This window comes from Convolutriloba macropyga, chromosome 1 (assembly GCF_964194025.1).
Source record: "Convolutriloba macropyga chromosome 1, txConMacr16.3, whole genome shotgun sequence".
Taxonomy (NCBI): Eukaryota; Metazoa; Xenacoelomorpha; order Acoela; family Convolutidae; genus Convolutriloba; species Convolutriloba macropyga.
In genome coordinates, this window is record NC_134468.1 from 63,048,506 (window position 1) to 63,066,705 (window position 18,200).

General features: G+C 34.7%; 1 protein-coding gene across 1 annotated transcript; it reads right to left on the minus strand.

The window, feature by feature from the left end:
- Positions 1-3,706: 3,706 nt before the first annotated feature.
- Positions 3,707-17,401, minus strand: LOC142341420 (serine/threonine-protein kinase ULK3-like). Its single transcript, XM_075392353.1, has 3 exons — positions 16,909-17,401; positions 12,362-12,776; positions 3,707-4,767 (listed from the first exon to the last, which is right to left on the minus strand). Exons 1-3 carry the CDS (start codon positions 17,345-17,347, stop codon positions 3,768-3,770), a joined length of 1,854 nt encoding a protein of 617 aa, XP_075248468.1. The 5' UTR covers positions 17,348-17,401; the 3' UTR covers positions 3,707-3,767.
- Positions 17,402-18,200: the final 799 nt, after the last annotated feature.

The window sequence follows — 18,200 nt, forward strand, 5'->3', positions numbered from 1 at the left end:
GCCTTTCCGAGTTTTTCGGGCTGTGTTTCTACTAGGCTCGTGGTTCCCACGTTTGCTTTCAACATTTCGGCATTTTGCTGCTTCTCTGATTTTGAATAAGAGACTGTATAACTTGTGTTTTTTTGTTAGCGGCCCACATAACCTTCAATAAGAATGGTAGATCCTCTGTTGAACTTGACTCACTCAATTAAAGTAACCAAAGGTATTTTTGAGAGTAATGTGAGTCTGTTTTGAGAGTGGGCTAAGTCACGTGTGATGAATAATTGATTCACTCGCATGATCCACAGACCAGCTCTATTAAGAGTGATAATTATATTTACGTACATAACTCAGCCAAATACTTGCATGAATGAATGAACTAGAGCTGGCTGCAACAATAATCTTGACGACTGAAAACCAAGTTATTGACGATTGAAAATGAAACACCAAAAGAAGGCCAATAAAAACTCTGCTAAGCTATCACTATAGCAGTTATTACAAAATTGGTCAAAAAATTGATTAAAAAGCGCACAAAAAATCCGAAAAATTCAGGAAAAATTACGAAATCTTCATTTAAAACATTTTTCAAGGTTTAAGTCGGCATTAACAGTACATCAAAATGTTCACATAAAATATCTTAAAAAAGATTACTAAATCTAGCCTAGGGACTCCATTGCAACAAAAGGCCCAGAACCTTTCCAAAAGCTCTATAATAAAAATGTAAACACATCTGTCAAAAAGTTAAAACCACCCCAGGCGAGACCAGCAGATGGTTATCTTGTAAAATTCTTGAAAACTGGTTATCTTGCAAGTTGTTGCAAGACGAATGTTTGTCTTTTAAGGTTCTTGCAAAATTGAAGAGACTGAAAAATTACCGTTTTTAGCGTCTAAAAAGGGGCACCAACCTCATAGTAGCACGGCACGCACGAACAAAGTGATGGAAACCAAAATCATTAGTCACTGAACTTAAGGACAGTCATGAAAAAGAATTATATTGTTTAAAAAGCATTATATTTATTATATAGTAAACTTCACTGCTTTTCCAGAAAAGCTATTTAGAATTAGCAAAAATTGAAAAAAATCAAGACAGAAAAATCAATACAGAAAAATCAATACAGAAAAATCAAGACGAAAAGATTTAGAAATCTTGAGAAAAACGAAGATAGAAGTTGGAAGGTCATTTTTCTTGACGCCTTACACTAGTAATATTCTGACGTTTTTTCCTATCAATTTTGTCGATTCCATGAATATGTGTACATTCAAATTTAGCGACATTAACAGTTTTCGGTCTAAGACTAAGTCATTAGGATGTAGGACGCTAGAACTGGTTATGTTGCAAGATTCTGTATTGATTTTTCTGTTGATTCTTGCAAGTCGAATGTATATCTTTCAAGATTCTTTCAAGACAAATGCTTATCTTATAAGATTATGGCAAGACGAATGGCTATCTTGCAAGTATATTGCAAGGCGAATCGTTATCTTGGAAGATTTTGAAAGAACATTTTTCAAGACGAAGTATCGTCTTGCAAGATTTTACAAGATCTTGCAAGATAGCCATTCGGATTCGAATAGGTCGGAGGGATAATGAAAACTCTTGATGTTTAAAGCTTAGGAATAACCACTCTCAAAATCGACAAGCGAGTGAAACCACAAACAAATCAATTATATATTGCCTTTTATTACTGAAAATGCATTGAATACTGATCAAAGTGTAAAAGTCACTTTTCTGAGTGAGGTTGATCAAAGTGACTTCTCTCGTTTTCAGACAACACCTATCTCTAGCCCACTCCCCTTCCACTCCTCCAATCAAACTCTCAATCTCTCCCACTATCTATCAACCCGAAATCTCCTAACTATTTACATGTATTGCCCCCCCCCCCCACAACCACCACCACTACTACCAGCCACCCCCCCCCCCAACAACCACCACCACTACCACCATCACCATCACCACCACCATTACTTCTTTTTAACTCACGACCCCAATTTACCCATACCTGTCTAAGAGGCACTCTTATGTACATTCTTCACTCTTTGATTAATACCGAGTTATCCTTGTTCGATTTTTTGACATATCTGAAATGGCTAGACTGATTTCTTTTCAGGTTTCAATTAAGTTTTTATAATGCTTGCGATGACAATTGTCCTCTTATACAATTCTTTTTTGCTTGATCAGAAACCGATACTTTTTGTTGTTCAACTGCTCATAAAGAAATACTCATTCACTTGAATAGGTGACAGGCCTTCAATCTTTGCTTTAGTTGTAATCCAGATTAAATCGTTGCGGTAGCAAAGTTCGCTGCAAATGTTGCGACGTTGTAACTTTTGGAATATTCTCTTTTGGATTATTCTATTGAGCTGGCAATTGTGCGTTAAGAACCGTTTTTAAAAGTTTTAAGCACGGTCACAGGAGGGTTTACGACAATAATTTTGCTTTAGGAACTTCGCCCTCCGTAGGAATACGTTACGTAGGTGGGTACGTTTATAGAATGTTTAAATCAGGAATCAGAAGAAAAAAGTTTTAGCTGTATAGTTAAGATCAAAATTATTTGGGTCACATAATTTTGAACAGCCCATTTAGAACTATCTCATGGGAGCTGTTGCTAACAGGAGACACTCGAATGTGATAGGCCCTTCGTTACAGAAAAACAATTGATATTTTCTCCAGGTTTTATGCTTTTCTGACTGTGCGTTAATTGGTATTTAGTGGGTTCAGATTGTGTTCCTAATTAAGTCGTTGAAGTGTCAGGAGTTCTCTAAGAACAACTGTTACGATGTAGTAACTTGAGAATATAGCAAGACATGATAGATTTCAATATTTGGCCTTTCCTGTCTTTTCCTTATCCTTCGTGTTCTCGGTATGCTGTTTCCTAACAACTCTGTGACTAACTGTATCGTGAGGTCTGTTGTGCAATATAATTAATTTGAATTTGCAACTTGTGAAGGATGTTCAATGAACTGCTATAAGATAAGGAAAGAGTTAGCCAATTAAAATGAACTTTTTATATTCTATACATTATATACATTCTATGTCCGTACCTAATAGATGTCTTCTACATTTTAAAACATTTTAAAAACGGTTCTAAACGAACAACTACTAATTTAATTTAGTATAGAAATTCAAATTTGGATCGATTATGATTGCTCAATATCTTAAGAGTTGTTTCATATTTAGTTCCGCACACTTACAAACCAATTTTTCAAATTTACAGCTTCCCTGAAGAAAGAAAGATCCATTCTTTCCGTTTTAAAACGTCCCTTTTCTTTCCCTAATACTTTTCTTAACTGTTTCTTAACAGTACTCTTTTGTTAACTTCTGGATGTCACTCCATTTCTTTGCACTCTTCGAGTCGTAAAAGCCGATAGAAAACCTATACTCACTGTGGGTTCGTAAAAGAGCAATTAAACTCTTTTGCACCCGTGGATAAAGGTAGAACGCGAGGAACGAAGTATCACAGTAAAGCCACAATTAATCTTCAGACACATCGCTTAACGTTGAATGCAAGATTCAAGAACAATTTTCTGATTGAGTGTATCATAGCTGGGCTGGTGTGCGAGATTGAAAAACTTACAAATATAGAACTATCCAAATGTTAACAAAATCTAAATAGGGCTAAGAACACAAGAACGAAACAGGAGAGTACGAGACAATTTGAATATGTCAGTTATAACTGCATATTTGCAGAACAGCCTGTTTTTCATCTGGAAACTTTCTGCAAAAACTGGAAAACTTTCTAATCTAGTTAAAGTATAAAGCAGAATAAAATTAGTTAATCACAATTGATAATTCATTGGATTAAACATTTGTTTGAGGGACTTTCAATTTCTGAAGAGGTTTCATCATTCACAACTTCTGGAAACACCGATTCATCGGGAGAAGTTTTCATGGCATTAACAGAAAAAGTTGCACCACCATCATTTACCGAACACTCCACGAACTCATCGGAATTATCGGTCAAACAAACTTTCCTCTGAGTTTTAAGATCCATTATTTTTTCGGCTAAAGAAACCAGTCTCAACACTTCTTCGCTCAGCAACTTTCTGCACTTTTGTGACGTTTCATCGTTGCTTGAGAAATTGGCCAAGTATGAACGATAAAACTCTATCACGCGCAACAAAATATCTTTGCATTTGACAAAATCATTTTTCGTTAATATAGGCAGCAAAAAATCCTTCTTACTTTCACGGTGCCGCATTGTAATTTCCGGACAATCTCTGAAGCATGAAAGAAAGTTTACTTCACTTTTAGCTCCAGCTTCGAACAAGGACTCAATTTCCTCACCAAAGTTCGCCTTTTCGAGTTTTTCGGGCTGTGTTTCTACTAGGCTCGTGGTTCCCACGTTTGCTTTCAACATTTCGGCATTTTGCTGCTTCTCTAATAGCAACTTCAACTTTTCGGCCTTCTGTGTATAAAGATTAACCTCATTTCTCAGAGCATTTTTCTCGAACTCTGTTTCAGACACCTGAACAACATCCATCAGCAATTTAGCACCCTCTGCGTACAGATGAATAGCACCGTTTAAGTCTCCTGCATTCGAAGCAGCTTTTGCTTCGGCGAAGCTGTGATCTGCTCGAGTTCGCAAATTGACGACATTTCGATATGTATTGAGGTCTGTGAACGGGTGGTTCTGTAAATCGGAAAACGAGATACGATCTTCTACTCTCACTTGTAGCAGTCGTGTTAGTATATCTGCACATTCAAGGCTAAGTTTGTTCAGACTGCTTTCTGGAATGCTGATAGGGTTGTTCAGAAACATCAGTTTCTCCAAAACCTCCTGAGACGAGCTTCTGAAATATGAAACAATTAACAGATTAAGATCAACACTCAAATCGGTTTGACACGGAAATGTGGGCGCGATGGAATTAGGATATAATTTCCCCTTTGCCCAATCCAATTCTTTGTGGTCGAAATTTTTCCTAGCCTAATTTGATGTATTCAATGAATAAATCGACAAAATGAACTCTTCAAAGGTAAAAGTATACATATCAACAATAGGCGCACTCATCCAAAAAATGCTACTTGCTCTCAGAGAGCAAGAACATTTTCTACGCCATTATTAATAAATGAGAATCAGCTAAAGACCTAACAATTACCCAAATCATGATTTCTAAGAAACTATTGTAATTTGATACAAAACGGTTTTCAAGACAACAATTTTTTTATCAGCACAAAAGTTATCTGTAAAATGATCTGAAAATTGTTCGGATTATAAAAGTTACAAAAAGGTTCCATTATGACAAACAAAAACATGAAATAACTTGCCTGTTAAAACTCCTCTTTGAATTGAAGAAACTTATCCTGCTATTAATATTTTCCACTTCACGGTCAACACCCAAACATTAGCAACAGTTGATCAAGTTTCGACAACATTGCTATTCGAGCTTATTCGACGTCAAAATTTTAACCACGAAATTTCAGGAACTATAGACTCAACTGGATTTTTTATTCAGCCAATTTTGGGAGACCGATATAATCATCGTAGGGAGCTGTGATCGGTATAAGAAAAACCGTCAAGCGTGCAACATTTCTGTTCCTACTTTCTGTAATCATTGCTCAAGTTTTCACCAATTTTGCAAAAATAAGTAAATATTGACAATGATAGTAATAAAACATGGTGTTTAAGATGAAGGAGTGTTGCTGAACTGTTTGATCTGACTTTTTCATTAAAAATTAGATTTGCTAAATTATTAAAGATTCAGCCTCTTTTTAATGCAAAATCACACCAAACATGCTTCTTTAGCCCACTTTGTCCACATTTGCCAGAAGTACAGACCTAATAACTACTGAAGCAAGCTTTCTAAACTCCGTTGAGTGCATTACATTCAATTCAATTTCAAAGACACTGTTCAAGAATTAAGGTTTTCCTGGCTTTTCCCGATTTAAATCTACATTTACCAAAAATGCAAAATTTATCTTAAAAATTGAGCTTTTTTTCATGGTAATGTATAGCGCTAAGATTTGGAAAAATGGCGTGCTTTTGTTATCATTCAGCGATAGCATGGCTAGTTTTGGTCTCATCGTCGATATTTGCAAAATATGATGGAGATTGTTTTAGGGCGCTGTCTTAAAAAAAGTTTTTCCAAGGTTTTTGTTGTCTCAATTAAAAACAAGGACTTCAAATCAAGGTTCAATTGATGACAGTTCCGTTTACGGTCAAATACTAACCGACGAACATTATGTTTTCAGAGAAAATCTTATGGTTGTTATGTCTTCGAGAGTGTTTTCGCAAACTTTTGAAGAATTCTTGTCTTTTGCCTGCATGTGTCCTTTTTGTAGTCTTTTGACTTCGTCTCAATAAAAAGAGGTCCAATTGGCTTCCCAAAGAGGTCAAAACCATCTAATGATCTGTTCATACCTAATGACTATTATAACTTTGCATATATTTGTTTCAAAAACATTCACAAAAACAGGAACTTTTCAACATTGCAACACTTTCAATTTTATTGCTGTCAACTTGTATCTTACTCTTATTTCAATGGCACCAACACGGTTTTCGTAAATTATTTGTAAATTTATGTAATTTGCTTGTATTTGCTGTTACTATATAGTATTACGACTTAATCTTGCTGATGGAAGGTCCCATTGGCTTCGTTTTGATATGTATTTGAATCTAACGAGTATTTGTATAGTTGAAGGATTATGGTTGTTATGACTTTTGAAATTATTCTCTTTCAAAACAATTCAATGGATTTTTGAACTCTGCACCTTTTACTCCTTTTTTTTCTTCTTGTAACCAGGTTTCATAAAGAAAAGGTCTCATCAACTTCAGTGGATTAAGAATTTTTTTTCATTTTTCGAATTTTTTTGTTTTTCTCCAAGGCTATTTAACCTTTGTTGGATGTTTTAAGGTAATATTCAGTTTAACTTTTTCTTATTTCGTTTTTCTGGTCTGTAATCTAATTAACAGGTCTCATCGGCTTTCCAATGCCTCATGACTTTGAATATATTCGAATTTATTTGTTTCCAAATATCAGTGAACTTAAGAACATTGCAACCTTCTCAATCTTCTATCTGCCAACGTGTAGCTTATTCTCATTTTAATGTCTTTACTGTTTCCAAAATATTTAGTAAATTTTTGTGCTTTGCTTGTTTTTGCTGTTATTCCGTGTCTTATGACTTAATCACACTAATGGCAGGTCCCAAATGGCTTCGTATGGATATTCCAATCCAACTAATTTTTTAACTTTAAGGCTGAAATTGCTAGCTAACACGGGCAACTTAAGATCGAAGAGGTGAAAAACAAAATATTTTACCAAACTTTCTACACTTTCAATTGCTGTAAGTTTTAACAGTTTAGGATAGAGTTGGGAGTAATGTCAAAAGCTGAAAAAATACAGATAAAACAGCTTAGAAGAGAAACAAGACAAAAATCAGACACAAATTAATTGTAGGGAGAGAAAACAAACCCTTTCAAAAAAGCAAAGTTCGTTGCTGATTTGATCAAAGGAGTATCTGCGATATAGATTTCTGAAATAGCCCCTCAGAGCGTTTTCGACATATGAAAGCTGATTCTACAACAAACATCTTCGAAAGAATTATTAGAGAGCGGGTGAAAGCGCTTAAGAAGTTGTAACTACGTTCTTTCATTCTTTTGTTTTGTTGTTACCCAACTGTATTTTTGTATTGCGTTCATTTGTCGATTCTGTTAAGAGCGATTAAATTTTGAAACGCGTAAATATAGCTCAAACTTTCTGAGTTGATGCCAAATTAACACAAAGTCTCTCAAGTAACAAAAAATCAATTAAGAAACATACCCGGCAGATTGCCGGAAAATAGCCGCCGTTGATTCCAATAAGCATGATTGGGATTGAAAGAATAGAAGATAATGAAAAAAAAAAGTTTTTTGTACAAAAACATTTTTTAAGTCCGATTTATTTTGATGACATTTCGTAGTCGAACATAACGTACTTGTGTTTCTTAGAGAGAGGCTAAAGGGGCTACTATCAATACCAATAAGCATTAGAGATGGTAACTAAGACTTATAGGAACGACGTTCAAATAGCGGGCATCTAAAATTGGGCTTTATGGGTTTATCCCGTTTCTACTTCTGACTTCAATTTTTTTACTGACTCTGTTCATTTTGAATTGCTATGCTGAGCAACTGATGTTCAAAATCACTTTTAGCAGAATGAGAGAAGAGAGAAACTAGCCTAGAGAAGTCAAAAAGATTTCACGCAAAATGTTGAAAAAGCGGCAAAATGAGGTAAAGCGAAACATTTTTTTATTCGACGAAGTAAAAAAACATAGCAGGACAAGTCCTGACGTACAATTCAAAGAATTTTCATTGACTAAACAGAAAAATTAGACCTAGAATGGACTATAAGTAAAATGAGAAAACCATTTTAAAAACAATCAGAACAAAAAAATCAGAAAAAAAACAGAAAATCAATGTCAAAATGCCGCATGGGAACAAAAAAACCACTAGCGAGAAATGAAAATTTAATTCAAACAAAAAACTAGGCCTAGAATGAGCTGTGAATGGATTGGGGAAACCATTTCGAAAAAAATCCGATCCAAAAAATCGAAAAAACAGTAAAAATCAGAGTGAAATTGCCGCATGTAAACAAAAAACCACTACCGAGAAACCGAATTTTTGTTCAAACACCGTTTTCTCACTCTACTCTAAAATTAGAGCGAACAAAATTCACGCCGCAAAACCACTCGCTTTTTCGCTCCATTTCCTGTTTCGGCGTGACCAAAATCTTCACTCCAATTTGACTTCAAAATCACGAAAATGTGTGAACAGATCTTAAAAAAAAAGACAGCGCCCCAATACAATTCAAATTCTTTGAATTGTAAAAAATAGGAGCGCTATAATAGCCGGCTGAGAAGATGAGGGCGGCTATTAAAAAATAAAAGAACGAGTTACAACTTCTTAAACGCATTCACCCGCCCTAAAACAATTATTTCGAAGACGTCTGTTGTGTTTTTGAAGCAGCATTCATTTGTCAAAAACAAACGAAAAGCGCGCTCTGAGATGCTGCGGTGTGCGTGAGTTATCATATGTTAGTTTTTTGTTCATTCGCTGGGTTAAATTTTTGGCCACATGTGGTTTACCTTACTTAAAATATTTTTTGCACATATTCAAAATAACTGTTCTTCACTTTAATTCATGGGAATAAGTTCAAATGAGTGTGTGCCGAGCTAATGGCTAAGCGGTTTCATCTTTTGGAAGGTTATTTGAGAGAAACTAGTAGAGTCAGCATTAAGTTGTAGAATCATAATAAAAATACTACATCGCACTGTTTAAAAAAATGCTTTCCTCACTTTCAAAATAACTGCTCTTCACAAGTTCAAATGAATCTCTGCTGCTCTAATGGAAGGTTATCTGAGAGCAGCTAGTGAAGCCAGCATTAGGTTATACATCATAATCAAAATATTATAACTTAGCAATTAAGAGAAAGAAGTTTCTCTTTCGGTCTGTTTTCAATCCTTTTCAGACTGATTATGTACCAAGCTATCGCACCTTTTTTCCTGTCAATTTTCCAGCTCTGTTTCTCATGTTTTCGCAGCTTGATTTAGTGATCCATCAGAATTAAATTTAGATTATCAACTCCCTATTAATTTTTTTATTGTTTTTAAGTTCTATTAAATAGTTATGGATTAACTCGGTTTCCCTGGTTCCGTTAGTTTTGCCCGATCTACATTGCACTCTTTTTATAATCTTAATGCAGTTAAACTCAAATAGCGACAATTTAGTAATGAGTGTTAAATAAGTCGGATTTGACTCCTTTGCATTAAATCACGGCTGCTGTTTTTCAAGAGCAATTTGTCCTTTGATTGTCAACAGTTCGTTTCTATGAGTACTGGTTGAAAAGCTACAAAAAAATGTTTGACCGCGAAGCAGGTTAAAAGCTGCAAAAGTTCGTCCTTTCTATCTAAATTTGTTGATTCGATCTTTGCAACCTCGAACCATTGAAAATTTTCCTGGACAATACTATAACAATACCAAACATCAAACAGATTGTAGACAAAATTATAATTTAAATAGACTGAATTGATCAATTAGAAGACAAATAGGGTTCTTAATTTATTTTTGAGAACCTTTTCCTGGATTTCTGGGATAATCTAAAACAGCGATTATGTAAAATTTTGAAAGGGTCGGTCATGGCAAGATAAATTTATGAGTATTTTAATCAGTCGCTGCTAGGCATGTGTACTTTTTGGGAGTCGAAGACAGAACAATCACAACAAAGCACGCTTAATGTAAAAGGGATTCGAGAATCTGCAAAAAATGTTTTGAAACCAGTTCTTAGATTTCCATTGTTTTCGTGAAAAAATTTTGAGACACAATGAAACATTAAATTTCATCGAAACTGTTTTTCTCTTTAAAAAAGCGGTAGATGACAATTGCACTCTGGACATTACTTAATTCACAGTAAAATTATAATTCGTTAAAAACTTGATAATTGTGTTATAGATAACAAACGAAAAAAATTCGGTTGATAAGTGAAGTAGATTTGCAAAACAGTTTTCTTTGAGAATTATCGGTTTATAATCAGAAGTGTAAAAAGTAATCATAGGTTGAAAATTAACACAGAATTAAAAAGAAAAAAAGATTTATTCTAAAATAGCGTAGGTGATACAAAAAAATGGGACATAATTTTATTTAAGCGTGTATTCTTCTGCGTTTCTTTAAGCCTCTCAAATTTGAAATTTGAGTGAAGTAGATAAAAAAACTTTGCTCATTGGTAAATGTTAGTCACCTACAAAATCGAAGAAAAAATTTGAACTGAAAATGTGAATATCCCGAAGAAATATCCATTTTCAGATGAAAGTTTCTCCAAAGCAATTTGTTTTTGGTAACTGCAGTCATATTGTACGCTTAAATTTGGACAATTTAAACTAAAATGTTCCAATTTTTGAAGCAAAACATAAACCTACATTCAACCTAACCAGCCTTTATTGATGACGCGACGTTCTCTCCATTGAGAATTAAAGCACGACCCTCAACGTATTGCAAATTTTTCTATTAAATTGATAAAGTTATGGAAAATGATTGATTGGGCGACAGTGTATGCACAAATACTGAAAATTTTCAGGCAACAATGGGGCCGTACGACATCGCTAAGGATTTTATTAACAGATTAGTGTCGCTAATTAGTCATAACTTGATACAGGTGGAACTAATGTCAAAAAATGAGAAAAAAAAACAGATAAAAAAGCTTAGAGGAGCAATCAGATACAAACCTGACACAAATTAACTGTAGGGGAGAACAAAAACACGCTTTCAAGTAAAGGCAAAGTTGGTTGCTGATTTAAAAGAATTTATCTGCGATATCGATTTATGAAATAGCCTAGCGCTCTTTTTTGTGACATATGAAAGCTGCCTCCATAGCACAACTTCGAAAGAATTGTTTGAGAGTGGGTGAATGCGTTTAAGAAGTTGTAACTACGTTCTTTCAATTCTTTTCTCAATTGTTTTTTGTTACTGTATTTATGTAATTCTGTACATTTGTCGATTCTGTTAAGGGCGATAATATCTTGAAACGTATAAATATAGCTTAGATTTTCTGAGTTGATGAGACTTTGTGTTAATTTGGCATCAACTCAGAAAATTTGAGCTATATTTATACGTTTCACAATATTATCGCCCTTAACAGAATCGACAAAGGAACGGAATTACGCAAATACAGTTGAGTAGCAAGAAAAAAATGAGAAATTAAAAGAACGTAGTTACAACAACTTCTTAAACGCATTCAACCACTCTCAGACAATTCTTTCGAAGATATCTGTCGTGGAAGCAGAATTCATGTCAAAAACAAACAGAAAGCAGCAATCATGTGACAAAAACGAGCATTTAACTTCGTCAGTAGCCAGCTGGGGCTCAGGGAGGCTAGCTTAAGCTTAACAGAGGGCAAAAGAGCTGCTACGGAGGGCAAAAGAGCTGCACAACAGGTCAACAGCCTTTATGGTGCCCTCTCTAGCATCATAAATTGTTAGATACTCGAAGGAAATGTTTTATAGTGTCTATCTGATAAATCAGAAAAACCATTATTATTATTATTAAAAATGGCGTGCATCAGCAGGTGAGGGGCTCCTGTCTTCTCAGCAGCTTCCGTGATTCGTACACTTAGTCAAGCTGTTTAGAGCTTCTTTGCTAAACCCGTTTATCACATTTTTGAGAATAGGGCTCACGCCAAAAACGTTTTAGAGCGATTGAAAAATAGTTTGATTTTTCGAAAAACCTGTCTTCTTGGTTCTTTACCAGAAAAAAATCTACATTGAATCAAATTTCTCCTAATTCAAAACCCCAGCACACTGCAAAGTAAAACGTACAAAAAAGGAACAGTCTCAGTTTTTGTCTGATTTCATTTTTCCTCAACTGGCCCCACGCTCCCCATCTAATCTAAAACGGGAACTGTATGTATGTATGCCTACCCTGTAACTGGCCAAGTTCCAAGCAGAGTTTCGTATAAAATCACACCGCAGCTCCAAAGGTCAGATTTGGCATCAAACACATTGTCTGAAACTTTCTGTTTACGTCTACCAACAGGGGCGGTAGAAGGGCGCCCTGCAGAAGCCGATACTGATCGCTGCAGTTGCGTCGGTGGCTTTGATTTAGATGTCGCGTTCTTAACAATTTCAGGAGCCATATAAAGCGGAGTTCCTCTCAGAGCAAACTTCTTGTCATCTTCCGTCGCATCATGGAGAACAAGAGAGAACCCAAAATCCGCAACTTTCAGCTGTTTGTTGTGAGTTAAGAGGAGATTTTTAGGTTTCAAATCAAGATGGACTACATTCTGTGAATTGAGATAGCACATTGCATCCGCAAGCTGGCGGAAGTAATATTTGGCTGAAACACAAACTAACAATATCACTACAAAGTCTTTCTACGGAATTTCTGGAATTCGTGTTGAACAGAACATTAATAGGAGTTAAAGGTCAAGTTTGACACACAATTTCGATTCACAAATTGGAAACTATGTTTGCACTAGTCATTTTTAGAGCCATGACGCCCACCACTATAATTCCAGTATGCATAAAAAATTCACGCACTATAAATTTACAAACATATCCAACCAAAACCTTAATGCAAATTAAATGGCAACATAATTAAGCATTTCTGAGAAATTTTGCCTTACATCAGCTTTCAAAAAAATTAGAACTGAAAAGCAATGATCGTTCTGCTTAATGTTTCTGCCAACTTCGCTGTTCAGACCGGGAACATGTTTATTGTGCATGGCTTCTATGAGCAAACAATTTTACCTCAATTAAACTCAATTAAACATTTCAATCAAAATTCACAAGTGGATCCATGTTAAAAAAGATGCGAAACACCAGCCATCTGAATTAAGGAGGATCCGAATTACGTTTTACGTAATAAATAAAAAAAGTTGCCGGTCCGTTACAAGATACTACCTCTATCAGCCTCCATTGTAAAATTTTAACAATTCTGCTGAACATTTTCTCGTATGAACAAATATAAATTACCATGCTCAACATGAAGCCTAGTAATATTTTTACAACAACCCGCAAAGACGCTCGATAATGTGCGTTCGTACAATTTTCCAACCAGCTAATCAAAATTTTTGATTTATTTGTCTACCAAATGAAGAAATAGCCAACTTAAATTTCACATGAAATTCGAAAATAATTGGTGTTTGAGCTTATAAAAATTGTTTCAAACCCAAACAACTAAATGGGTTGAGTAAAGCCATGCCGCATTACAGAGCCGATAAGAACTGCCAATAATGAGACTAGGAGAAAAGACAAAAAAAATAAAAACGAAAAACATTGATTAACAAAAAAACCCAATAACTAATTTAAAAATACTTTAAAGTAAAGTCAAAATACCATTATATAAACAAAATTACACAAACTTATCCTTCACCAGAAAACAGACCGGACCTACCCTTAATTGGATTAGGTACAAAATCAAAAAGCGGGAGAGGTTCAGAAATTAAACGAATATTCAAAACATAACAATCGTTAGCTTTAAACTAAAAAAAGACTAGATAGATTCACATATAGCACCTACAGAGGCTAATCGGACCTACCATAAGTGAAACAGTCACAAGACTACAAAACAACAAAACAAACAGAAACGATCAAAAAATTACAACGAAAGGTATATCGAAACGAATAAAATTAGCTATATTGTTAGTTTTTAACTGAATTTATATTATTTCATTTATTATTTACATTATAACAGTTATTAGATAACTGAAAGAAGAAATACGTTCACTTCAGTCTCATTTGAAAATCAATGGGACCAATAATTAAAGGGAATACGAGAAAAGTTGCAAAAAGAATATTGAAAGCAATTATTGACCACTCAAAAGATTTGCATGGAAACGCTACGTACAAGTCTCAGAACATTGAAGTTTTACGATTGTGACACTATGAGTTTGTCAGAAAAAATTTCTGAGCGGTTGATATTTGTGGTTCTGATAGTTGTCTTTTCACATAGTCCCTTTATAAGCAGGTCCCACTGATTTTCAAATAAGTCCTAAAAGGGAAACAATGTTCCAGTAAAATAACAACTCAAAATGATAAATATCAAATGAAATAATAACTAATCAATTAAAACTAAAGCTGAAACTTTTATTGGCTTCAATAAAATTAACATTTACACTCTAAAACAAAATTTGCCTTACAAAAAAGAAGACCGGACCAGTCATGCGACAAAGTGACAAAAAGTATAAAGAGGCGAATTTCAAAAATACTCAAAATATTTGAAAACCAGTAAAATGAAAATAAATTAAAACACTAGCTACCAAATGGCGGAATTAAATAGGCTCACTGATATATCAAAATCAATCTAAAGAGACCAGTCATTATTCAAAATTAACGCAAAACATACATGCAAAAACCACAAAGTCGATAGAAAAGTGAGGTAAAAAAGAAGCGCCGAAGACATTAGAACCAGCTTCTTCAATTGAGCCTTTTTCAACTCCAATGGGATCTTTCATTAACGTGATAAAGTGACAAAATAACAAAAACCTAAATCTTCTTAAATATCCGAAATCAAAATTTTAAAGTAAACTCGTAGTAGTAGCATCAGAGCCAAACTTATTCGCTTTCAATTGAAAGCAATGAATACGTTGACTTACATCCCTTTCAGTTATCAGAATAAGTCTTACTACAGTAAATCAAGAAAATCAAAAGCAGGGCAAGAAAAAAGTATCAAAGTCATTACAACCATGAGCTATTGGGCTTCCATTTAACACCAATGGAAACTGTAACTATTGTAATAATATGACAAGAATTCAATAAAGCCAAAATTATGAACAAATCAAAAATCGCAAAATTTTAAATCAAAACTCGTAGAGTCAAAGACGTAAAAGCAATATGTGAAACAAAAAAGCCCATTTTGTCTAAGAAAACAGGACCAGTAGTTTGTGAGACCGAACTACGAATAGAAAAGAAATTAAAAATAATGCAAAACTCCTTTTGGGACAATTTTTTGAGCAATGTCATAACAGCCATTCGGTATCACCTCAAAGCAATGGATAGGTTCACTAAATTCTCTTTAGGAAGCCAATTAAATTTTGTTTAATGAAACTCAGCCACAGGACTACAAAAAGAGCAATAAATGCACGAAAAACAAAAGTCATAAGTTTACGAAAACAGTGTCGAAACCATAAAAACAATGCACTTTTGCCCCAAAAGCAAAGTATATGTTAATTGGACCTCATCTGAGCGTAAATGGAATCTGCCATTATTAGAACTTTGCTAAGAAAAATGACTTGTCTGTAGTGGACACTAAAGAAAAACCGATAAAAAAGCGCTCCAATAAAATTCGAAGCCTTTTGATTGTAAAATCTAAGATAATCGGAACAAATCTAAGCGTAAAAAATAATTTGAAACAATTTGCTTAAAAAATATTAAATTGAACATAAATGACGCTAAAATTGAACAAAACACGTCAGATATCAGATAATCACAAAAACTCTAAAACATGATAACTCCCCGAATAAAATTTGAAAAATCACTTTAATTTCAAACTCGACGCTTGAGGTACTTTCCAATGACACTGCTCACAACTGTTTATGCTTAATTTATCGATCGGCCAAATTCGACTGAACAAAAATCCAGTTGAGCAAATAGTTCCTCTCCCTTCGGCACAAGTAACTTTTGCTACAATGAATTCCAAAAATGTGATACTTTGTGACGCACGTCTTCATCCGTTTCTAATGAATTTGCTGGTAACTCGCATTTTAGCAACCACCCCCGCCAAAAAAATTAACGCACAATTTAGCCCTCTCGTTGTTTCAATTCGAAAAATATTTGCAAAAATTTAAAAACAAATGGCAAATGAAGAGCAGGATACAGATAATAATCCAAATAATAGCCTCTATGTATGCATCTCTCTCTCTCTCTCTCTCTCTCTCTCTCTCTCTCTCTCTCTCTCTCTCTCTCTCGCATTCAGCCATGGAAATATTAAGTCATTTCACCTACTTCGTACTCCCTTTAGTCAAAGCTAAACAAATCGTTCATTTAAAAGCAATAAATTCAATCATGAGTGCAAAACCCATTTCGACAGTCCGGTCATTCCTGTGCAGCTGCTTCCTACAAAACGAAAAACCTTCAATTAGCACAGAAAATTCGTTGGACAAGAAGTATTAATGGTTTGACAATAACTGCTCCGAGGTTTTCCAATGTTCAGAATAAACGACGAGTAACTCTATCAGCGACATTAAATAGCAAAAATAGTTCGGATCAGTTCTCTTTCTGTTCCCAGTCCCGTTTATGACCCCTCGTCCCTATTACAAATTCTCTGCACATAGCACGTTGCTACGTAAAAATGACCACGTACGATTGAGAGGCTTTCAAATTACATGACCACTAGGTTTGGGTGCAGAATAGTTAAATTATCTATCTGTTGAAACGAGTACTGCTCTACTTCGAAACCTTTTTTCCCCAAAAACCACAGACGAAGGAAAACAGAAGTTTAGAAGACAAAAGTTCAACTAGCAAATAACCTTGAGCTTCAGAAACATTTCCTCTATTTCTTTCAAGCAGAATGGAGAAATCACCACAGGGACAAAACTCCATCACAATGTAAATATATACTTTGTCCCAATCAAATGAAATCATTTCGACAATGTGAGGATGTCGCAACTTCTTTAGAACTCCAATTTCGTTGATGAGGATGTCCACAGCCACTTTGCTTTTGACATTTGATCTCGGAATACATTTGATTGCAAATTTGGGTGCTAGGTATCTCCGGGATACGTCGGAAGCTTGTGACTTCAGGGACGCACAGTATACTCTCGCGTACGTTCCTTCACCAAGGACACGCTCAAACTTGTAGGGATCCAAAAGAGGTTTCTCGTACTTTTTACTTTGATAAGCTGTTACTGGTCTACGGGATACGACGCCAGTGCGCGACCCACTTGACGTCTGCCCTTGGTGGAACATGTTGAAGTAAATCTTTTTACATTATCGATTTACTTCGCCCATATGTCTCTGAAAAATAAGCACTTCATCATTCTGTTATAAAAAACGAAATGGCAGAAAAGTCGTGCAACTTTGAGTGGATAATGATCGAGCGGAGAATGATTTTGAGTGGAGAATGAATGATAGAATAAGAAATACTTTTTAATAATGACAACACAAGATGTCTTTAAAAAACAATTAAAATTATAATCAAACGGTTAAGCAAACTTGAAACAAAATATTAAATGAAAGAACCCATCAGTTTTTAATTTAAACCATGAACTAATCAGTTCTTCGATACGTTAAGGAATTAGTTGGTTTTCTTCCTTAAGGTAAAACTAACTTTTGAACGCTCCTATGTTGCTGTTTAAGGGGATACCCTAATGTTTGAAAAATTAAAAAAAAAGTCGTTGAGCTTTTCTTTTGCGATGGAGAACCCCAATTGACTTAAAACTTGCTGGTTACGTTGAAAGACTCCGGGTAAGTTCCAAACTCAGAGTAAGTAGGTTCGAAAAAGTTTATTGAATGTCAAATATTGATACCTTCTCCATAAAAGCAAATATTCATCTTCAGCAGTACCTAAACCTGATAATTTGCATATTAACCGTTCTTCCGTTCTTTTACAGCAGAGACCATAATGATTGACATACGATTAAGTTAATGTATTCAGATTGAAAAGACGGATTCGTTATAAAGTTAAAATTAAATTTTTGAAGGGATATATTGATTTAATTTTAAAGTGTATTCATAATTATTAATGTATTGCTCCCTCAACTTATTTGTTCGGAGAGGGAAACCGGTGCTCCTAAGCACTGAAAAAAGGCTATTTAAATTC

Coding starts and splice junctions, on each gene's coding strand:
- LOC142341420 (XM_075392353.1), bottom strand. CDS start 17,347: ATGTTCCACCAAGGGCAGACGTCAAGTGGGTCGCGCACTGGCGTCGTA. Junction 12,777..16,908: donor AAATGTTTCTGAAGCTCAAG/GTTATTTGCTAG, acceptor TTTGTGTTTCAG/CCAAATATTACTTCCGCCAG. Junction 4,768..12,361: donor GGAACTTGGCCAGTTACAGG/GTAGGCATACAT, acceptor TTCATATTTCAG/AAGCTCGTCTCAGGAGGTTT.